This window comes from Zalophus californianus, chromosome 15 (assembly GCF_009762305.2).
Source record: "Zalophus californianus isolate mZalCal1 chromosome 15, mZalCal1.pri.v2, whole genome shotgun sequence".
NCBI lineage: Eukaryota > Metazoa > Chordata > Mammalia > Carnivora > Otariidae > Zalophus > Zalophus californianus.
This window is the reverse complement of record NC_045609.1, coordinates 79418292-79442820: the sequence shown is the minus strand read 5'-3', so window position 1 is coordinate 79442820 and position 24529 is coordinate 79418292. Positions and strand designations below refer to the sequence as shown.

At 46.7% G+C, this 24529-nt stretch overlaps 1 protein-coding gene across 1 annotated transcript in view; it reads right to left on the bottom strand.

Annotated features, from left to right (window-relative positions):
• Positions 1-12319, bottom strand: part of DMBT1 (deleted in malignant brain tumors 1) — a 79880-nt gene extending 67561 nt beyond the window's left edge. The window contains exons 1-2 of the mRNA XM_035724237.1: positions 12259-12319; positions 3688-3744 (exon numbers count right to left, since the gene is read on the bottom strand). Coding sequence (XP_035580130.1) covers positions 3688-3744; positions 12259-12319 — 118 coding nt within the window. The remainder of the gene's footprint in view (positions 1-3687; positions 3745-12258) is intronic.
• Between the last annotated feature and the right edge of the window lie 12210 nt (positions 12320-24529).

The window sequence follows — 24529 nt, the reverse complement described above, 5'->3', positions numbered from 1 at the left end:
AGGATGCCACAAAGCAGAGATCGTGCTAGATTGTTCATTGTTTAATGTATCAGTTCAAGATATGACCAAATGATGAGCTTCCTAGAGATTTGCTCATGGACACATCTCTGGATTTGCCTCCACCAACTCCATCTAGATTTAGACAAGAATTTAGAAGGCAAACAAGAACCAGGTCCAGCTATAGCTCTTCACCCATTTGCCCCAAAAGACAAATGACATTCTACCACCAAGGGCAGGCAACACTTCAAAAATTCCATTAATCAGAAGTCTTGGGGCGTCTGGGTGGCTCAGTCGGTTAAGCGACTGCCTTCGGCTCAGGTCATGATCCCAGGGTCCTGGGATTGAGCCCCACATCGGGCTCCCTGCTCCGTGGGAAGCCTGCTTCTCCCTCTCCCACTCCCCCTGCTTGTGTTCCCTCTCTCGCTGTCTCTCTCTCTGTCAAATAAATAAATAAAATCTTTAAAAAAAAATCAGAAGTCTTTCTTTTTTCCCTAGAGCTTTGAAAAATGTGTCAAGGGCACAGTTTGGAAAATAGGACCTAGAGATAACCTCCCATCAGGGCACTACCCTGGCTAGATAAAGTATTAGCATAGCTAAGCATGGAGGAGGGGAGTATCTGAAGGCTGGGGCAGGGTAGCTAGAGTCAACGTGAGTCTCTATCAGTTCCCTCCCATTCCTGACAGCGGTGCCAGTGAAGAACAGAAACTCTTCCTTTTTGCTCTGTCTGCCTAATTCCTGCACCAGCTCTAGACCTCAGTTCACCTATGTCTTTTGTGGGGCTACTCTCTTTCTCATATATTGGTCACATCTCTCATGCCATGTACCTCTTGCTCCAGTACTTACCACAGCTGTAACTATATATTAGTTGATTACGGTCTATCAGTAATCAACTAATGGCCATTAGACCATAAGTCCCTGAAAGCAGGGAACACGTTCCCTTGAAACAATACAGAGAGAGCCCACACTGTAGTCTCCTGCATAGAAGGGTCCTGGTAGGGCTGGTTCTTGTCAAATGAGGTAGCAAGGACATTGAGGCCATTTTGCAAGGTGTGCAAAAGTTCAGTGTTAGTAATGCACTCATGGAAAAGCCTTTATATCTACAAGTCAGACTTACGATGTAGCCATGAAGCACTTGGGAAAATGCTACAAACCTAAATTCACTTGACATTGAGCAAAATATAGATGTTAAGAAAAAATAAGTAAAAATAGATAGCACTTAAAAATATATACATATCTCTGTCACTTTCTTTGGAAATTCTTAGCAAAGTTGTGATTCCATAATTACATTATAAACACAAAAAACTTGATTCAGTACTGGGCCATGCAGCATGGTTGCTCAAAGTGTGGCCCATATTTTCAGTTATATAAAAATTCAGATTTCTGGGCCTCAACCCAGACCCTCCAAATCAGGGTCTCTGAAGGAGAGGAAGATAAATCCCAAGGACCTGCCTTCCAAAAATACCCTCATTGACTCCGATGTACATGGAAGTTTGAGGCGAAGGCAAAATACAATTGAAGAAGAACCTAACAAGGTAACTACAAGGTCCATTTATTCTATAATTGAAAGAAGTTTCAACTGCCTTTGTATTTATATAAAGGACACAAATCATGTTTTTGTGCAGACTTCATACCATTCACTAAAGGCAGTGTTTATGCTCCAGATATAAATAACTGTATAGGATAATAAATAGATTTTAAATCAAATTCAGGATATTGTTTTTAAAGTATTCCCCAGTTGTTGTGACAGGATCTGATTGGGAAGCTATAAAGGAATAAAAGAAAAATCAGACACGTGTGTGTTTCATCCACAGGGGTCCTGATCAAGAAATCCACCTTTGAACCATTGCTTTTTTTCTGGTTGACACTAAAGTAGAGCTACAACAGCAGCATGTGGATCAACATCCACAGATCTGTAATCTGTCTTTGAAACTTAATTCAAATTAATAAAGATTTCTTGAGTCTCTGGTATGTGGAAAACAAAATGCTTAACTAGTCCCAAGAAACATGGTGATTAAAAAAGTGGCTTATTATATCTTAAGAATAAATTCAATGAAATACTCTTTAGTAACTGGTGCATTTGTTTCTGTGTATTTCCTGCTGCAGATATGTCTTCATTTCATTACAATAGAATAGAAATTGACATTTCAGCACTGTAGAAAAGCAACTTAGGCTTGTACCTAATTTGGTACAAATGGGGACACATTACTTTTCTTATTTCTTTGAGAAAATTTAGCCTAGCCGGTTTGTAGGAATGGGCATGAGGAGTTGAATGGGCATGAGGAGTTGAGATTGAGGGCTTTGACTTCCCAGTTCTCAACTAACTGAAATCGCTAAAAGCATGGATTGGCAACAATTTGGTACAAAAAACAGTCAAGTGACTTTGTGTTGACAAAGGCAGTAGGAGATGAAAATGCCTTTCCTTTCCCATAAAATGACAGATGTGGTCATTTACTGAGACTTACTGACCCTGAAAGGGTTATTGGGAAAATTAAATGAGAAATGTAGATCAAATATGTATCAGACTGACTGGCGTGTTGTCAACATGACAACAGGTGTTAGCTATCGCAGCAATAAGAATCATGGTGATGACCATGATCATACAATTTCTAACACTCACTGTCTTAAGTGTTTCACCCACATTGTCCCCTTTGGTCCTCATGGCAACCCGTAACGGTAGGGTTCCCTTCTCTTACAGAGAAGTAAACTGAAGCACTTAGAGGTAAAATAAGTTGGCCAAGGTACTACTATCATTTCCATTTTCCTGTTGGAGAAATCAGTGTGGAGAACAGGGGACATTGCTATTATTACCCTGCCCTGAGCCATGTAATACGCATTATCTCCTGGAGCCACCCCCCCCTCCCGCAGCAGATGACGCTGGTGTCTTCCCCATGGCCGTAGGTAGGATTCATTTCCTGAGCAGCGCACGTCATCCAGGACAATCTGTCCCGAGCCCTTACGAAACTGTGACTTCCTCAGATCATATTCAAGAGCTTTCCATGTATCATCCTAGTTAATCCTCAAAATAACCCGTGGGAAAACCAAGGCTCAGGAAGGTGACCCAAGACCAACCGACTGATAAGTGATAAGGGGCAGGACTTTGTACTCAGGCAGTTGCTCTTAACCATTTCACGTTCTGCTTTTCAGTATATACCGATTTAACATTTAAACAATGTGGCCCAAATCATAAGGTCTGCACTCTTGCACAAGCAAACACACTCACGCACACACAGGACTATAATAAGATCAAGAAATGGCAGAAGAAGTTACTGCTTAAAGCATTGACAGAGGGCGAGGTTTCCACTGTTTTCCCAACATGTGATAAAAATCCTAGAAAAGGAGAGGAATAGTAACTGATTATATCCAGAGAGCCTCAGTTAGATGCTCCTCTCCCCACCTGCCTCTGCTTCCCTGCTGAGCGGCTGCAGCCCCCGGGGGGCACCGTGGGGGACAGAGATCTTCGGAAAGAGGTGTGGCTGGGCACAGGCTGACATGGAGACTCAGGGCCTGTCTTCTGGTCAGTGTGGAAACTTGCGAGGAAGGGGCTGAGGGCCCAGGTGGACCCCATCAGAAGAGGTCCTTCCTTGTCCTACGTCTAAAACCCAGTAAGATTCTCTGCAGCAGTCCCTCCTGAGTCCTTGGGGGTAGGGATGGGTCCCACAACCATCCAGTCCCAGAGTTTAGAGTTACCAGCTGATGTCTGTGTCTCCTCAAAAGTGGTTCCTTTGGTGGCTGACTGTGACCTTGCTGAGAAAGACAAAGAAAAAGGGCCAAATGAGAGCTCTTCTGAAAACAAGCATTAAATCTGACCTCCCTGCTAATTCAAACAGGGGAGGGGGCTGCATCAGACTTCACTTTGGAGGTTTAGCTGGGCCTCATTCATTCAATATTCCACTCAGCAAGTATGGACTTATCTCTGACTGCGCAGGGGCCCTGCACTAAGAGTCAGGGAAGAGGGAGGAATCCATCAGAGAGGGCAAGGCTCCGTCCTCTGGAGCTCAGAGGCGACTCAGCAGCCAGACTTGGTAGCCAGTAATCCGGTCTTCCCCTGGGAGGAACACGGAGTGCAGGGGAGTGGGATCTCAAAGGGAGAGCGATTCTTGGCCTTGGAAGAAAAGCAGGCGGATTCCAGACAGGGGCAGATATTTCCTCTAGACTTGAAAGAAGGCATAAACGTATGTCAAGGAAAAAATGGAGTAAAAGGGTTGCCAAATAAAATACAGGATGCCCAGCTAAATTGGGATTTCAAATAAACAAGGTATTTCCTAATATAAGTATATCCCAAATATTGTATGGGACATATTATACAAAAATAATTATCTTTTTATTTGAATTTCAGATAAACAATGAATACTTCTTTAGTATAAGTATGTCCCAAATATATCTGCATGGACACACACACACACACACACACACACACACACACACACACACATACACACACACACACATAAACAAAACATTTTTTCACAAATCAAATTGAGCTGGGTGCGTTGTATTTTTATTTGTTGTAACTGAATAGTTGAGTGGAACGGCATCCAGTAGGTGGCAGTAAACAAGAAGTTCTCTTCACTGATCTTTATTTAACCCCCTCACCAGGTCAAAGGACGCCCTCCATCCTCCCCTGTAAACCTACTGATCACTAGCACTGATAGGCTGTTTTCTAGCATACCTGGCAACTTCCATTCCAACCAACTTCTTTGTTTGATCAACTTGAGGTGGGTATGAACCCCGGACTTGCTTATGACAGTTGTCCTTGCCATTAAATTCAGTTAAATATTAAATAAATCAAAGAAATGTGGGTAAAAAAAGAAAGATGCTTTTCTATAAAATAAGGCTGAATGCTTTGGAAATAAAATCAAGTGGCTAAAAAAGAAACCAGGCAGGTGGGACAGTGAAGAGTCCCAGAAAGATGTATGACAACAGAACTTCGGGGCTCACACCACTTTGCAAGTATCTTTCATTTCAAGCTCCCCTTTGGAGAAACAAAAACTAGAAATTACAGATATGCCAAATGGGTATGGTTTATGTAAGAAAGACATTGCAGAACCACAGAAGATCCGCCCGGGAGAAAAGCCTACAGCAACAACTTGGTGAATCCAAGTGTATTGATGTGTCTACAGTTAACAGGAAACACTTAAAGTGTGTATGTATGTTCGTGGTTCCCCATTTTAAGCAACATTTTTGAGTAACCAACAAACTACCTGTCCCAGTCACTTTAGAAAAATTTATTTTAGGGGCACCTGGGTGGCTCAGTCGGTTAAGCATCCGACTCTTGATTTCAGCTCAGGTCGTGATCTCAGGGTCCTGGGATCGAGCCCCACATCCTGCTCCACACTGGGCATGGAGTCTGCTTGGGATTCTCTCTCTCTCTCTCTCTCTCTCTCTCTCTCTCTCCCTCTGCCCCTCCCCCCCCACACACTATCTCTCCCTCTCTCTCAAAAAAACAAAAAAAACCAAAAAAAGTTATTTTAAAACAATGGTTCTCGGGGGGGGGGGCATGAATCAACAGCATCAGTTAGCACCCAGAACATGTTAAAACTGCAGATTCTTAGGGTTCCCCCAGACTCATGAATCAGCAGCTCTGGAGTGTTGTAACAAGCACTCCAAGTGATTCTGATACATTTGAAAGTCATTGAGTTGCAGCATATGTAAAGGAAAGGTAACAGTGATTTCAAGAGAGAGGTAAGATACACTTCCTTCCACACCGGAGCCCCTATGGGAGGCTGGACATCTCAGGCAGGGGGAGTTCTGACACTGCCCGATGCCTCCACCATCCTTCGTCCTTCTCAAGTTGGCTCTAAAGGGTGACACAACCAGGTAACCAGTGGGGGGGCAGGGAACTAAGGGCTTCAGTTGAGGGGTGCCCAGGGGTCTAGCGGAGAGCCTATGTGGTTCCCTGGTTCTACCTCGGGAACTACAGGCAGATGTGAGGCAGGCAGGGGGGAAGATGGGGCTTACAATGGGCTCTGAGGAAGTAAGGACACTATGAATAAAGTGCTCCTTCAAAACGGTCTTATAAGAATAAAAGTACAGGGGCGCCTGGCGGGCTCGGTTGGTAAAGCATCCGACTCTTGATCGCAGGGTTGTGAGTTCAAGCCCCATGTTGGGCGTGGAGCCGACTTAAAAAAATAAAAATAAAAAGCATAAAAAAAACAAACTCCATGCAAAGCTCCTTGGCCATCTCCTTCAGAGGAAGAGATAGAGGAACCAGGTTTCTGAATGGAAGGACTGAATACAGAAATGTCAGTCATTATAAACCAATTCACAGGTTCACTATAATTCCCATCCGAAGGTTTTTCTTTGATTGAGTGGTTCTTTAAGAAAGGGGCTCTGAAGTTCTTTAGGAAAAATTAACAGGCTAAAAATAAGTTCTTGAAAAGGAGTAGATTCTGACAGGGCAAACTGCGGTTGCTGGGAGCAGGACTTGTACCCCAGGAACGTGGGAGATGGGGCCACGGGTTCAAATTCTAGCTCCGCTGTTCATTCGTCCTCTAAACCCGAGCAAGTCATTAACCTCACTTGGCCTCCGTCTCCTTATCTGTAAAAGGGTAATTACACGAACTGCTTCATAAGGTTATTGTGAAGACAAAACCAGAAAAAAATACGTCAAGTGTTGAAGATAGTGTCTCTTGTGGCATTCAAAAAAATTATCATTAGCTCCAAAATATTCAAAATAAAGCAATACGAATTAAAATATAGAGAAAAGGGGCACCTGGGGGGTTCAGGGCAAGCGTCCGAGTCTTGACTTGATCTCAGGGTCGTGAGATGAGGCATGCATTGGGCTCCTTGCTGGGCATGGAGCCTGCTTAAGATTCTCCCTCTCCCTCTGCCCCTTCCTGCCCCCGCTTGCATCTCTCTCTCTCTAAAATATATATATATATAGAGAGAGAGAAAAAAATTATTTTAGAGATTGACTTCACACCAAATAATTTTCAGAACTAAAGAACTAGATATTTAAACCCACAAAAATAAGAAACTAGTTAAATATTTATCTGATTTCTGTAAGAAATTTCTAAATTTAAAATCAGTAGGAAATTACAAAGGAAAACAGCAATAGATTACATAAAAATATAAAGTATTTGTTCAGGGAAAAAAATCAAAATCCAAAATTAAAGGCAAATAACAAACTGGGAAAATATCTGTCATTAATATGGTGGACAAAGTATTCATGACCAAATTATATAGAGAGTTTATATAAATCAATAAGGAAGACATGAACCTTCAAAAAATATTGGACAATATTTTTTAATATAAAGACAATTCAAAGAAGGAGACTATAAATGGCCCAAAAATGCTCACCCTGGCTGTAAGCAGAGAAATTCAAACTTAAATACCTGTATACTATTTTTCACCCAGCAATTCAGCCAAGATTTTTGAGCCATAATATTCAGATCTGGTGAAAGTGTAGAAAATTGCCACTTTTGTTTTTTACTGATAGGGGAAAGAATTAGTACACTTCTGGAAAAATTATTTATCAATATGTTTTAGAAGCCTTAAAAGTAATCAACTCTTTGACTCAGTAATTCCACTTCTAAGAATATAGCCAAAGGAGGGGAGCCTGCGTCGCTCAGTTGGTTAAGTGTCTGCCTTCAATTCCGGGGTTCTGGGATTGAGCCCCGCCTCAAGCTCCCTGCTCAGCCTGCTTCTCCCTCTCCCTCTGCCTCTCCCCATCCCCCCCACCCACCGCTCATGCTCTCTCTCTCAAATAAATAAATAAATAAATAAAATCTTTAAAAAAAAAAAGATTATAGCCAAAGGAAATAATCATAATTTCTACAATGTAGACAAAGATATATGAGCATTCACAGTACTACCCATTGCACAAAGAACTTGAAAGGGGTGCAGGAAAAAGGGAGAGGTTGGTAAAAGCGTACAAACTTTCTGCTATGAGTGAGGTCTGAAAATCTAATGTAAAACCTGGTGGCGGATAGTTGATCACACTGTAATCAACAATTGAAATTTGCTAAGGGAGTAGAACTTAAATGTTCTCACACACAAAAAAGAAAAGAAAATGGAGAGAGATAAATATGTGGGGTAATGCATGTGTTAACTCGATGGGGAACCTCTTTACAATGGATACTTCTATCTAATCACCACGGGTACACTTCAAATATCCTATAATGTTATTGATAATTACACCTCATAAAGCTGAAATTTTAGATTTTATTTATTCATTTGAGAGAGAGAGAAAGAGAGCACAAGCAGGGGGAGAGGCAGAAGGGGAGGAAAAAGCAGGCTCCCTGCCGAGTTGGAAGCCTGACACAGGGCTCCATCCCAGGACCTGGAGATCATGACCTGAGCCGAAGGCAGATGCCCAACCGACTGAGCCACCCAGGCACCCCTAAAGCTGAAATTTTTAAAAGAGAAGAAAATCTAAAATAACCTCAATGTCCAAAGCCTGTGAGTGGCATGTTAAAATGTTCAGAATATAAAGATAAATTATAGAAAAACTGTATGTTAAGTTATATCACTTACATGTAACTTGAAAGAAATACATATTTTAACATTAGCCATCTTGGGTGGTGGATTTGGGGTGTTTTCACTTTTTCTCTCATTTTTCTCTAGTTCCTACATTTTCTGCACTAACCGTGCATTAGGAGCTATGATTTGAAGCTGAAGGTGGAGATGGGGTGGCAGGTTATGTAGGAGGCAGTCTTTTAGGTGCAGAAGGAATTGGAAAGACAAAGGAAGGTTGAGCGAAGTCCTGGACACATAGTACCCATTTCACCTTCACAAAATCCGTTATGGTAGAAGTGTTATGCACACCTATTTTATGGCTGAAAATCCAAGACTTAGAAGGTAAAACAACTTGTCAAAATGCACACAGCTACCAAGTAGGGAAACTCATGTCTGAAGTCAAGCGCCCAGAGCCCAGAGCAAGCGTGCCACACAACTCCGCTGGGTGCCTCCCCCAATTCAAATTAAAATGATGGGATTCCATTGCAATTTGTAAAAAAAGCAAAACATTTTGAAATAATAATACACAGTAATGTGGGTAATAATATTCCTGACATAGCATGTAGCTCCCCATAAACTAGATACAAGGAAACAGAAATTCTGCTCGGGAACTGGCATGGGGGCATGTTTGGAGACGGCTCATGGGCACACGCTCTCTCGAGCCGAGCTGGCCCCGCACTGGGGCATCCAGGTTGTCCCCTTATGTTCAGCATGAGCCAGGCACTCTGTAGGCTCTTGGCAATGCAAGGTATCCTGTAGAACAAATAAAATCACGGGGTAGAAAATAGCGTGGACCGTGTGGGAACAGCAACACAGATGGGTGATGCCCAGCAAGGTGTGGAGACACATGGGGCTGGAGAAGACAACTGAGCGGGACTGCGGGGTCCTGGATGCTAGGCCGCCCCACCTGGACTCAGTCCGACACACCGCCATGGACTTATTCCAGAACAGTCAGCAGACTGAGCTCAGGCTGAGTCACATGATGCCCACTGGTGAGTTTGCACAATAGTGTGCCGAAGAAAGGAGAACTGCTCAGGAGGGTAATCCTCGTGGCCTGTTATTTAAGTAATTCAGAAGTGCCCCCCCAAATGTCACCTACATGAAACACATTCTCACAACGTCTGAACGTCCCTTCATTCAATTTTCTCCTTATTTAAGGCATTAATCATTACCAAAACCCCTGCTAAGCTGTGGATACGGTACGTACAAGGAGGAACAATCTGTTAGGAATTCATTTGTAAGCAATCATTGCTTCCTCATTTTGCAAAACATTGGCCTTCAAGAAATGGGACCCAAGGAAGTGGTGTTAAAATTTTCTTGGGATAACTTCGCAGTGAGAGACAAGTTGCAGAGCTAATACAGAGAGGGAGACCCCATGCATGCTGCCCCCCTTCCCCCGAGGTTATCTAGCGTTACCGTGTTGCTTCTGTCATGGTGGCGAGACCAACACTAGCACATTCCCCACTCACTGAACTCCAGCCTTTCTGTGGATTTTATCAGCTTTTCCTTTTCTGTTCCACGATCCAATCCAAGACACCACCTTGCACTTAGGAAGTGAGGTTTGGATACAACGTTAAGACCTGGAGCAGTAGCAGTGAGTGGCTCCCAGGCGCCCTCTCTCTGACCCTGCTTGCTGACCTCATGTCCACACCACCAGGGAGGTTGGAACACAGTTCCAGATTACAGTTGAGTAAACGGAGGCTTGCAGAGGCCCCAGAGCTGGTAAGTGGCAGTACCAAAGATGTGGCTAGGAGAGGCAGGGGTTTCACGGCCCCTCTAGCCCAGCACAAACCTGGGGGCACTGAATTTTTTCTCAAGAGAGAAAAAGGACCAGAGCTGAGGACAGTGTCACTTGCCATGGCCCTTCTGGCACCCAGCTCCACCATGGGGCTCCAGCACTGAGCCAAACGCTGAGGGGCATCTCCTCGGCTCTCTGCAAAGAGCAACAAGGGTCATTGGGCCAAAACTGCTACCTGAGTGGGGGTGGACCCCCTCTAGGTTCGAATCCTGGCCCAGCAGCTCACCCGCTGTTGACCTGGGACAAGCCACATACCCTTCCTGAGGCTGTTGCTTCATCTCCCATGTGGGAATGGTGACACCTAACTCTGGGGTGGTTAGCAGATTTAGACAAGAGAACATGGGCACACTGTCCAGCAGAGCAGTCCGTACAGAGGAAGCACTTTGCAGAGGTCAATTCCCACCTCTAAACTGCAAGCATAGGCATGCATGCCTGTGTGTGTGTGTGTGTGTGTGTGTGTGTGTGTGCGTGCGCGCGCGCGCACATGCCCAGAAAGTCATGGAAAAATCACAAGTTCCTGGGGTGCCTGGGTGGCTCAGTCGTTAAGCGTCTGCCTTCGGCTCAGGTCATGATCCCAGGGTCTTGGGATCGAGCCCCGCATCGGGCTCCCTGCTCCGCGGGAAGCCTGCTTCGCTTCTCCCTCTCCCACTCCTCCTGCTTGTGTTCCCTCTCTCACTGTGTCTCTCTCTGTCAAATAAATAAATAAAATCTTTAAAAAAAAAAATCACAAGTTCCCTCAATCCAAGCACACTGCTGCCCTAAGCCCCTCTGTAGATAAGAACAGGGCAACTCGCAGCCTGTCCCTCAGGGGCTGACTTAAATCCCACATCACCTCTCAGAGCCAGTGCAAGTCCAGCGATTCATGTTCCAGAGATGAAGGCTAGAGCTAACTACACTGCCCCCATTTTCAAGACACGATTTCCAGCCCCCAGACTGATGTCCTCCCGACAAGAAAAGAAGGTGGGCATCCTCTGTCAGTTGGCCCACCTGTGTCACCACGCCGGCCACCCACATCACACAGTGCAGCCCTGCTCCCCGTCGCCAGCATGGCGAAGGCTTCCTTATGGGGTGCTGCCTTCATGAAGGCGGTTTCCCAAATGAACCTGCATCTCTGGAGCTTCCCCTACAAAGCCTTTGGGGTAGGAGTGAGAGTTCTGGAAGCTCTCTAGAAATTAGGGTACTTTTGCCCTGTCTTCCGAAATTCATGAATGTAGCAAAAGGTGACACCAAAGAAAGCAGGAGGGAGGTAGAACAGAAGGGAGGAGCCAAGGCAGAGACAGATAGCTCCTAGGCAGACTGGCTAACCAGCCAGCTCACGTAGTATCCCCATACATCGACACTGAGATTCCATGACCACACTGACTTGCCAATGGCTCTTTTGTGTACATTTGATCACTTCACACTCTAAGAACACAAGGAACTCCCGTGAGTTATCGAGCTTCAAATCATTTATCTAAAGCAGAGTGACAGGCACAAACTTGGAGTCTTAATGATCTTGTCTGTGCTCAGCTCCTTGACCTGAGTTTGCTTGGTAAATATTATCAAGCCAGATACACCTGCAGAAAGAATTCACTTAATGAGCGTTTTCAGGGGCAATCTTACTGCCTATTCTTAGAGTATACAAACCATGTCCTTAACCAATGATGTCAAAGTTTTAGAGCCTCTTAATAGTACACATGCACTTTTCCTTAACTTCAGGAATTTTTCTAAGGCCAATCAATCATTTCCTTAGTTGAACTACTCACTGAAAACATTGACATAATGATTGACATTTTCTAACTACAACCGTTGTATTTCTCAACCAGAAACAAAACAAACAAACAAACAAAAAGCCATTCTTTCTCAATACTTGCAATGACAATTATGAGCAAAGAATTTCCTCCTCCTTGATATAAAACTCCCCTTGAGATGGGAAGTCTAGCACCAGGGAATAAGTAGATATAATTTGCCATGACTAGGATTTGCGAGAGTGAAATTAACGAATATAAAAATTAGATGTATACCTGCAGATAGAACCGGATCCAGTAAAAGACATATTTGAAGGATGACTATGGAGATCCCCATTTTGCTGGGTCCTTCTCAATTAGAATAAAAATACCTTGTCAATTTATAGGTTCCCAGCTGAAAGGAGGCGTGTCCTCTGGGGTGATATATTTCTATTGCTACCATAAATCAGTGTAAAGGAAGTGAGGACGTTAGCTAACAGTCGATGGCTAATCAGTGGGAACAACTTAGGTGTGTTAGATCGATTGCTGTATGAATGATCTGGCAATTCTCCAGCGGCAAACACACGGACAGTGATACAGTTCCCCACTTCCTTTTAGGTGAAACGCAAAGACTCTCGGGTGCTCTCTGGATATAGGCTCAATTTCAATTTTGGAGAATTTGAATTAATTTGTGGGAAGTCAGAAGATTCAGGGCAGAGCAGGATGTGGTTTGCTGGGCAAACACAGGGCATGATGCCAAGGGGAAAAGCATCTCTTTGGGACGATTTGTCCTGGCAGTGCATTCTCTTATTGGCCCCTTGCCTTGGAGAAACAACATGATTAGAGAGTAGAAGGCATGAGGGGTGAGTCCATAGATTCTGTGGGCTCAAATTAACTTCCACCATCTTCTGGATCTCACACTAATCCCGTAGCACAGGAGCGGAGAAACGTGTGACCTCAAACTGAACCACCTCCAACCATTACACAGGTTTGATTTCTTGGCCCTTGGCATTCACGTTGTATAACTCTTGGCACTTGGCAAACCCACTAACCTTGACCTCTTCCTACCTCACACACCATCCCTCTCCTTGAGTTTGTTATGTAGCTATCACTTTGCCCTTTATCACCAGGCTCTGGTAAACCCCCTACCGGCTCCAAGAATGTTACCTGTCCTTTATTTTTATCAACATGCCCTCGGCGGTTAGTAACCCTAGGTAGAAGCGTATGGCTTTGCATCATTTGCCTCTGTTATCCTGACCTGCAGGACCAGTGCCCTGCCTCTCCTCTGACACACTATCAGACCATCCCTTGGCTTTCTGGCCATGAGCTGCTAACCTATCCTCTCCCGGGGCTTCATTCTGGAAGGACACCAGGAACCTGTGCCAGTCAGGATTTAGTGCTGGGCATCTGCACTTGGCTTCATCCAGATGAGAGATACATTCAACCTGGGGATTTCAATTTTAATCCTAAAGCGCTTCCTGTTGTTCCCAAGTTCCACTTCTCCCCTTGATCAAAACAGGCACATTTCTGGAAGATAGCCTCATGGTTTTTCATTCTCCGGCTGTCAGTCCGGCAACCGGTAGTCATCAGGTGACGACGAGAGAGCAAGAGTACACACCTGCTAGGGTGGCCTAAGACCAGACAGCACATCAGATTCCTCTGCTGGAGGTTATGGTAGTTTGGTTCCTGGTGGGCTGAGCTGAAAATGATCTTGAAGCTGGGTCTGGGATCATCAAAACAAGGAAGCTGTGATAGCTTAGTAATGTCTGCCTTAAGCACAGCAGAGGGAAGTGGTGGTAGGAGTATGAAATATCTGTGAGGGAGAAGAGGGTTGATGTGTCTTTCCCTTACTGAAGCACACTGCGTGGTCTTCGAGACAGACCCACGTGGTGACAATTACAACAGAGGCCAGTAAGTACTCATGCAACTTGCACTGGGAACATGAATCAGATGGCAGAAGCAGTTTCTCAGAGAGGGGGACACCTAAACATAGTCTTGATATATAAACAGGGGTCATCCGGTGACCAGCAGTGGGAAGACCGGGTAGGGAACAAGGCATGACTCTCTGGACTGTGTGAGAAGGGAAGCAGGAGGGTGTCCTGCCAGGAGACCGGGGAGCAAACCCCTTCGATAGCTCAGCGCAAACCAGGAACATCCTTCTTGGGAACTTGGTATGATTTTCCCAACAGCACAGCTCCCCCATTTTTGTTATTTCTGTGACCCCGTTCTTCCTCCTCTTTGGTCAGCAGTAAAGAGCCTAAGACAACAAGGGCTTGTGAGCTTTATGTTCAAAAGACTCCAGGGAGAGAGAAGTGGAGGGAACCAACCTGTTATTTTGAAGCCACTTGAGGCTGCGTCCCAGGTGGGAAAACGGGTGATGTCAGTGGAGCAGAAGGAAGGTGGATGTCCTGAATGAGCAGGAAGAAGACAATGGGACTGAGGGCACCTGCCACCATCATGGAAGTCCTTCCTCACCTGGTCCCAAGGCCCTTTGTGGGTGATAAGACCCTATGCAGAGAGGTCTTCCTGTGTGGAGGGGAGGCTCTGTGGAGGACCCACCCCTCCAGCAGGATCTGCTCCCTCTCTGAGGGCCCGCCTTCCCCCTGCCCACTGCCTCAGAAGCACCTGTGTCAGCAGCATGGCTGGGTGGAAGACCAGAGCTACAGAGCTGCCAGTAAGAGCAATGGGATTGAGAAGCTCATCAAAGCTCTGAGTCTCGGCACCCGGGCCCCATGTGTGGAGGACCTTCCCCAGGCAAATATGGTCCTGATGACCACCTGCTTGCAGACTCTGGAGGTAGAACCAAGCTCCGCACCCCAATCCCAGAGGCATGGCCCATGCTGGAACCCTATAGGTTTGCACACAGCTTTCACTTTTCCAGCAGCAGAAACCTTTCCTAAATTAAAATTCATGGGAAACCCCCAAAGATAAAACAGGGCGGTAGAGCCCTTCAGATTGTGGTAGGATGAGCACCTGCTGGTTCAGCCAGCTTTTCCTCCTTTTTGTGCTCCAGCAGCAGAAACCTTTCCTAAATTAAAATTCATGGGAAACCCCCAAAGATAAAACAGGGCGGTAGAGCCCTTCAGATTGTGGTAGGATGAGCACCTGCTGGTTCAGCCAGCTTTTCCTCCTTTTTGTGCTCACCACCCTCTCACTTACTGCCCCCCCCCCCATTTCCTCCTATAGGGCAGCCTGTGGGAATTCCCTGATGGAGTTCTACCGCTTCTCTTACAGGATGGGCAACTGGAGGCCCAGCGAGGCTCCAGGGATTGCCAGAGGCACTGCCCTAGTTCTAAGCTGGGGTCCCAGGCAGACTCCCCAGAGCAGGCAACTGCCCTCCACTTAGGTGGCCTAGCCCCCTTTTTCCAGAGACTGGCTCTACCCACAGACAAGTGCCCAGCCGACCACCTGGGGGGCTGGAGGCAGTACACTTTCCGCGGGGTCTCTGATCCCTGAGCTCAGGAGCCCTGTGACCTGGGACCGACCAGGGCCACTGAGCTGAGGGTGAAAGAGGGAGGCCCGGGAGCCTGCGTGGGAAGGGGTACGCTGCCACGCCTTCAGGCACCGCCTTGTGCTCTGGTCACTGGGTCTCAGAAGTCTGTGTGATCGTGGCTCCCCTTCAGGTGTCAGGTTGACCTCCGAAATCTGATTTTACCGCTGCTGAGTAGCACACCAGGACTGTTAGCCATTGTTACCATTGTAACAACCCTTCGGGCACTGTGTCTATGATGCTTACAGTGCCACTCAGCTTTGCTCTCAGAGAGCCCGTCTTCCCAACCAGGCTACAAGGGACCCCTGCCCTGTGCAGCCCCGCCATGATCTGAAGACCAAGCTGTCTAACCACCCCTGCTGCTCTTCTGAAATCACTGTGCCTCAAACAGAGCAGGGGCTCGACAGGTGTTGGGTCTCAGGAGCAGCCCCTGCTCCTGCTTTCCAGGGTCACCAACATGTAGCTTTGAGGTGGAGACACTGAGATCCAGAGAGGGGGGCATGACACAGAGCCAGGCCAGTGTCCAGGACAGCTCCCAGCAGAGACTGCCTCCTGTCAGAAGGGTGGAGAGTAGGAGGGTTGATACAGCTTGCTGTCCATCAGGATATAATCCGACTGCAGCATCTTCCAGAAATAAACTCTCTAATGACCTTTGAAAAGTAGAAGTCTGATCATGTTCCTCCCAGCTGTCTCAGGATAATGCTGAAAGCCCTGGTGTGGTTTACAGGCCCCACAGAGCCAGCTCACTCCAGTGATAGTCCAGCCTCAGGACCTTTGCATCTGCGGTCTCCTCTGCCTGCAAGCCTTTGTCCCCAGAAATCTATGAGTTCATTCCCTTCCCTCCTTCAGATTCTTTCTGATATATGTCTCCTCCTAACAGACTTTCCTAACCACCCATCTTTAGCACTCCCTAACCCCTTCCTGGCTTACCACACTCCACAGTGCTCCTCACCAGCTAGCCTCCTTATAGTTTTTGTCTGTAGTCTTTTGCCTGTCTGTTCCCACTACAATACAAGCGCTACAAGGCAGGGATTTGTGTCTGTTTTGTTCACTGCTGTGTCCCCAGAATCTAGAACAATGCTTAGCATATAGTAGGTGCCCAAGAGATACTTGCAGACTGAAGTGGCTGAATGGGTGTGAGGACATCTGGAAGAAGACCAGGACTGTTCACACAGAGTGAGTTCTACATTAACTGGGTACCGACCACATGTTAAAGATTATGCTATTTATTCATCTCTTCCTTTGTCAAATATGTGCTAAGCACCTACGACGTGCCAGGCACTGCTCTAGATAATGAGGCTAAAGTCCAAAGCCAGGTAGACATGATACCTGCCCTCACTGGCTTTATAAACTAGGGCAACACAGAGAACAGTTAAGAAATAAGTCAAGAGAAGCATTTCAGATTTTGGGAAGAATTATGAAGGAAGTGATCAAGGTGATAGAATAGAGTATCGGTGGCAAGAACTACTTTGGATGAGGTACCCCAAATATCACATTAGCTCAGTAACTGCTTTGGAGGAATCTGAGGCTCAGAGAGGGTAAGTAACTCACTAAAAATCATACAGTTAGAAAGGGACAGAGCCAGAGTTGGAACCCAAAGTCTGACTCCAACCCCTGGTGTTTTTCAACTAAACCCCAACACCTTCCCCATCCCACCCCTAAGAGACTGTATTTCCAATCCAATGGTGGGCCTTGGGTTTGAGTGCCACCCACCAAAGGACATCTTGATATTCAGAAACATTCAAAGGAATGGGTAGAGAAAGAAAATGGTCTCTGAGGTCTTCAGAATAAGTGCTGAATTTTTTGACCTATGCCTTATGAAAGACGCTAGGTCCCCAAAGGAGTGAAGGGAGAGTATCTTTAAGGACAACACTAGCTCTAGACCAACACAATTGGAAGCCACATAAGCAGCTGCAGTCCACAGTTGGCTCACAACAAAATGGAAAAATAAAAGGAAATCAGAACTGTGGCTCCCAATCTCTCTCTGCTGCCTGTTTTCCCCTTTCTCTCCCTACCCTCAGACACCTGGGAGCCATTTCTCCTTCACCAACCATCACCATTCTCAAAAGAGTTATTTACAACTCTTTCCCATAGAGGCACAGAAGGTTAGTGAAGCTCAGTGCACTGCCTCTCCAAGGAGGTTATTATAACTGAGCAGGGAGCCCCCGAGGGTGAAGGTCCAATGACGAAATGAAGCAATCAGGGGGAAGAAGCCTGGGGGACGGTGGGGGCACCCTCACATAGGATGGCAGCATCATAGAGTGTTAGCCTTTTCAAATTCAATTCACCCCAGGGCGATCAGGTTCGAGGAAATCTAGTCACACTAATTATACTCACCAGACACTAATTGGTAAGCCAGGGAGCCAATTCATTCATTTACAATAGGAGTATATTTTGGCTCCAGAATTAGTCTGCTTGAAAGACCAAATTATATGCCAATTGTTTAGAGAGCAAAGAATAAGAACAAGGAAACTGAATGGTATCCAAAAGAAACTCTCATTAAGATAATGGAGCCTGTCATTGTCCTTTCTTGGAAGTCTCTCCATAAAGAATTATTCTGGGCACCTCTAAATGCTTGTGGTCATGACTGCACTCCCAATTCCCAGACATGCGGCCCCTGCTACGGAAGAGACATGGGAGACTCTTAGGTAGGCCACCTCCAGCCAGAGCATGGGTGAACTTGAGCCACAGCCAATGTGGTTCATTTCATAATTGTTTGTGTTCCAGTTGTTTCAGAAGGATAATATTTGGTGGTCGTTTTGCTACATGAAGAGACTGAAGTTTAGTTACTTCAGGAGAAGTCTTGTGATCCAAAGGGGCTGATGATTGGGTCAGTGTCTACCCGGAGGGCATCCTGAACCGTAAGATGGTCCCTCATCCTCATCCCCTACAATACCTTTCACCATGACTGGGAAAAACAGAGAGAAGGATGAACAGAAACCAAAGATACCACCAGGACGCACAACATTTTAGAAAGACTAAATGTGCTGGCTAAACCAAACATGACTAAATGCACCCCAAATCAGACTTGTCCTTGAGTCTAAAAATCAACTGCACTAGTCCTAGATGGCGGGATTTTCACCAAGCATCTGTAAAAACAACTGCAGGGTTAGAACTGACTGGAAAGGTAGTAGGAGTCCAGGGGAATAAGGCGCCACTGACAGCAAATGCATCCAAGTGCATCCTCATTGCTGCACGAGGCCTTGAAAGAGGGAGCGCCCAGTTCCCTCCAGATGGACCAGAACATACCTGAATATTCACTTAGGTTCATCCACACATTTGATGCACTGAACCACTGGTTCTCAAAGCGAGGTTCCTGAACCCCCAGCATCAGCATCACCCGAGAACTTGTCAGAACTGGAACATCTTGGGCTGCAGAGCAGGCCCCAGCAATCCATGCTTTAACAAGCCCTCTAGGGAGCCCCAAGTCTTGCTCACAGGACAAACCGCAGGGAGCACACCAATGTTCCTGGCTCATGTCCCCATCCAGGGGCATGCAGTCCAGTAAAGCATGGACTGCAGGAATGAAGCACGGCCAGTGGCAGTGGGGAAGATTTGGGGGTGGGGGAAGGGTGGAGATAATAACTGAAATCAGGGCCGTAAGCTGGGGTCCAGCTGGATGCCAGGGGAGCAGGCAAAGTAGATGGGAGAGCCCAGAATGTCCAGCTCTGCTTTGAGTCATTGGGCCACCAAATAAAGGAGCCACCCACCACCTAAGACAGGGAACCCAGGAGGAAGGGGGTGGCACTGGGGACAATGGGTGCTTTCCTGGGCTCTGCCCCAGGCCCCTGCTCTTCCTCCTCCTGACAGATTCCGTCTACCCCCATGGCTTTGCACCTCTGACCCCAATTCTCTACCCGGCCCCTGCTTCCCCTGTCTCTGGCTACCTGCTGGCCATCTCCACCTGCACAAAAGCCTAACCCACACATTCAGCTGATTTAAGCCTAGAGGGGATGGAAGAAGGGCTCTGGGAAAGATGAACTGAAGGTCTAACAGGCAGCCAGGTGGCTGAGATTGGGCCACAAATCAGAGGGGCCCAGGCCCGGAGTAAGGTGGAGAAAACTGTCAGTGGGTCCAGAGGTCATGGGTGTGCTGAAAGACTGGGGGTGGGGTGGCTGATGAACTGGAAGGGTGGGGGAAACCGAGGCAACAACGTGAGGCCTGGATCTGTCACCATCCATGTGCAGGCACTAAGGAAAGGAGAGGGTAGGGGCTCTGTGCCAGGACTGGGGTCTGGCAACATCAGCTGAGGTTCTGGAAGTTGCGAAGACCCGGGGCATGGCTGTGGGGGATAAAGGAAGGTTACTGGGAAGACGGTCCAAGAACTGAAAGGCTCTGGGGTGCCACACTCCAGGCAGGTGGTGGGCCTGCTGTTTCCAAAAATTTGTTGTTACAGACCCATCGATTTTCAAACAAATTTTATTTTGAGATTAACACAATGCTGCCATCTTTTATTTGGTGAATGAAAATGTTTTTTATTTTTTTTAAAGATTTTATTTATTTATATAAGAGATGGGGGGAAGGGGCAGAGGGAGAGGGAGAGAGAGAGAATCTCCAGCAGACTCCCCACTGAGTGTGGAGCCTGACATGGGGCTTCATCCCATGACCCATGATCATGACCTGAGCCAAAACCAAGAGTTGGACATGCAACCGACTGAGCCACTCAGGTGCCCTGAAAATGTTTTTATAGCCCAATTTTCATCACCACCATTTCATAAAATAATGGACATTAAACCACAAAGAGACAGGAGTGACATAAGTTCAAAGTCACCTGGCTGGTGAGGGCTACTCCCCCTACTGCTCAGCCCCAGGGCCAGCTCCCCACGTCAAGCTTGGCCTGGCCTGGACTCACAGCCCCTTTGCCCCTTACAATCTTGACTCCATCTAGCATCTACAGGAAACTTTAAAAAACATAGGATGGATCCCATTGTTCTGTTGAAGGCTTCAGGGGCAATCCTAGTGCACTCCACATAAAGACTAAGCTCCATAGCTGAGCCTCTGAGCAGGGACCTCATGTCCAGGTGTCCTGAGATGGATCTGCTTCTTACTCCTTATCCCAGGGCCTTGACTGCTGGAACCCACTTCCAGTTCCACCAGTGTCCTGGTTGGGGTGATTTTATGTAGACATCTCCCCTTGGAATCTGGAACACTCTGCCCATCTTGCTCTCTCATCTTTAACAAGGAGTGTGAGACTTTCAAGCCAGTGAAGCACAACCAGGGGCAGAGGAGGGAAAGGGAACAAGGAAAAAAGCAGAGTTGGCTCACAAGACAGGGTGATGCTGGTGGTAAAGGATCCAGACTCAAACCCCGCCTGACCATTCCCAGTGCTGCTGATCTTCACACTTCTCTGTGCCGCAGGACTGGAGGTCAACACTCGGGGAGTCCAGTTGGGTGCCCATCAGGCCCTCACCACCTGCCCTACAGCCTCAGAGATGCTGCCTCTGTCCTGCTCTCATTCTGACTCTGAGGAATGAGACAGTGGCTCTAAACTCCAAGCGAAGTAGGCCAAAGGGAGCAGCCCAAAGGACACCCATCACCCAGAAGGAAAGCTTTTTATTTAAAAAGGGGGTTATAGTCCTAAGCGAGCTCAGGTGGCAGGTATGGCCCTGGAGATAAGGAAGCATCACCATGGCCCTTCCACTCTGGAGAACTGGTTCACCTTGGGTTTAAGGCAATGGTTCAAATTCACTGCTTTATTCATCAACAACCACCACATCAGTCTTTGTCATGGCCTTGACAGGTCGTGTTGAAAGCCACAACAAACGCTATAACTCCAAGGAAATTCGAACAAAGGAAGAATTTTAAATGCTTATGGGTAATGAAAAGCACGCAACACTCAGCCAAACCAAAGAAACAAATGTGCCACCAGTGTCACCAGAGCTTAAGGGCAGCCCAGCCATAATGAACTTCTTATGTGTATCCAGTGAAGAAGGAAACCACGATTGATGGCCTCCACAAAGCTGTCTCTGACTCTCAGGCTAGTTCCTTGAGTGAGAAATGTTTCAGTCATATTTCCTTCTTCCTTATTACAACACAAAGCCTCAAGAGCCAGTGCAAGTGTGTGTGTGTGTGTGTGTGTGCGCACGTGCGCGCGTGCATGAGTGTGTGTGCGCACATGTGTGCCCAGGCAATATCCCCCAGGAGATGCCTGATCCACCATTTTATTGGATGTAATTGGGCGAACACATTTTTTTCCATGACCTTAAAGGATGGTTTTGATCAGGCTGAGAGATTAGCACCCTGTAGGGAGCTGGTCCCAGGCCGGAGAGCACTAGCCCTGTGGGAGGAGCCCTCCTTACCCAAGTCTGGGCTGGAGCAGCTGAGCCTTCCATCACCTATGGGGTCAATCCCAGAGTGGCTTGGGCTCTGTGGACAGGGTCCAGACTGGGAGACGTGCCAGGGTTCAACCCTTTCCTCATGCCAAAAGTGCCAGGGCGTGGGAAGGGTTTTAACGCTTTCTCATTCAACCAGGAGAGACTTATTCAAGGTCTCTTTCCTTCTCTGTCGTTGCCCGACCATGTCTCAGAAACCTGGATTAATCTGTCTTGCTTCCCTCCATGAAGACTTTTCTCTCTGATGGCCGCCAGGGCCCACCCTCACCTTCACTGGGTCTCCTCTTGCTCACATGTCATGTGGGGCTGGGCCCTTGCTCCAAAACAATTTCATGCAATTTTCAAAACCACATATAAAGTGACAGTGAAGAAAGAAATGTTTAAGACCATGTATATGGAAAACTAACGGTGGGCTAGGAAAACAAAACCAGGGTGCAATTACAAACCAAACTGGAAATACCATAAGGCCCTCCACTAGAGGACCATAGCTGCTAGAGATCAACTGGAATTGTGGATCGCTGCTTCCTAGCACCCAAGCAAAGAAGGAAACAAGATCAGCATAAGATTTAACCCATCTGTTGTTCTTAGAGATGTTACTTTTCTTGTTCCCCAGACCTGAAAAAAGCATCTCCCAAATGGCCTCATGGACAGATTACCTAGGTGAAGGCCAGTGACTTTCAAACCATATTCCCACATCCCGGAGGTGCCATGGGTGCGATGAAGAGGATGAGGGTTTGGTTGTGCTCCTGCGCCATCTTCCTCCCCACCAGCATCAGCTCTAGCAGACAGGCTTCTCTCTCTGGGTGGCCTTTGGAATGCTGAGGGCCACCCAGCATGTGGCCTGTGCAGCCCTGAGATAGGTACCGGCTGCTTTTCAGTTCTTGCCTGACAGGAATTTTGACTTTGACTTGATTAAAAGCTTCCATCCCATCCCACCCCCAAACTCCTGGAAGACTTTCACTTTTCTATGCAGACAGATGTGCAAGAATCTCAATCCCCTACACGAGGCCCCACATGTGGATCCCCTTCCTCCTCCTCCTTCCTCTCCTCCTCACTGCTAGCAGCCTGGGTGATGTGTTCGAGGCCTACTTGGGCTAAAAAGCTTCCAGGAAAGGTAGTTTCTCCTCTAACATTGTTATTCCCTCAAGAATTCTATCGAATTGTCTCTTTCAGAAACCAAGGAGAAGGGGAAAAAAGCCACACACTCAACAAAGAGAAAGCCTGCATCCCTCACATAAAATACATAGAATGTCCTCGATCACAGCATGTCATGGCTTGTATGTAAGTCTTGCCATTGGATCAAGTAGCCATGTTGAAGGAGGAAGAAGGATGAGACACATTAGAAGTGTGTCTCAATTAAATCAGAGAGGGAGACAAACCATAAAAGACTCTTAACTTTAGGAAACAAACGGAGGGTTGCTGGAGATGGGTGGGGGGCAGGGATGGGGTAACTGGGTGATCGGCATTCGGGATGGCACGTGATGGGATGAGCGCTGGGTGTTGTATGCAACTGATGAATCACTGACCTCTACCTCTGAAACTAATAATACACATATGTTAATTAACTGAATTTAAATTTTTAAAAAAGTATCTCTTAAATGGAGATGATGCCCCATCTGAGAAATGTTAAAGACAGACCAAAACACATATATGTTAGAATCAACAAAATAGACTGGATAGAAAAGACTGTTTTCTGAGATATCTTCCCAATACAAAAAGAGAATTTAGAGGTCACCTAATCAATGCCCCTTATTTTCCAAGGAGGAAATGTCCGGAAGGCAGTGTGTCTTGCCCAGTCTTCCTGATTCTGGAACCCAGTTTCCTGACCCCCTAGTCAAGGGTCTTCCCAGTCCATCTGCAGCCTCCTTACAGATTTCTCGTGGCTTGTCACCTTGCCACTCTTTGGTAATGCACTGCCGGTCCATAGCAAGCTATAAAGAAAGCTGCTAGATAAAAATAGAGATAAGAGAGCCAGATTTGTCCAAGCTGGCTTCCTGGTTGAACCAGAAACCACCTTGCCTCCCATTGCCCTGTGACCCAAAGGTAAGGAGGACCCTCCCTGGGGATGGAGAAACCACGAGCTGCTTTCTCCAGGCCCTACTAGAAGCCACCTTCATTGACCATAGAAACTTACACAGGGTTGGGGCTGGCTGGATTTCCATTTTGTTTTTCAATAGAGCCACATGCAATGGCAGACTGCCGGGGTTCCTCAGGACTCATTCTAAGATGGGGTCACAGAGTTGTGCTGGGTCCTGTAGAAGAATCATCAGGGAAACCAGTTTAAAATATAGATGCCTGGGCCCCACAGCCTGAGATTCTGATACACTGACTTTGGTGTTGGGCCTGGAGATTTTTCTGTTCAAACTTCCCAGATGGTTTTGGGGGCACCCCCAGAGAGACGCTGTGAGCATCTCTGGGAGGAAATTCAGAATGGGGCCGCAGCGGATTCATCTGAGAAGAACAGAAAAGTGGTTTGGGCTGCTGGTCTTCAGTAGCTCCTAGAGGACTCTGTGTGTAATCCAGTGGCACATGGGGAGCCCTGGCAGGGTTTTGAGGAGGAGAGTGGCGAGAGATGAGTTTTATAAAGACAGATAACAGAACAAGACATGACAGTGTATGTGTATTGGGATGCATGGGGGCACACACATATTTCAAGAACACAGTCATACCCAATGCACTGTGCCAGCGGTGTGGAAAGATACTAGGAAGAAGAAAACGATCCCCGCCTGAAGGAACTTACAATCCA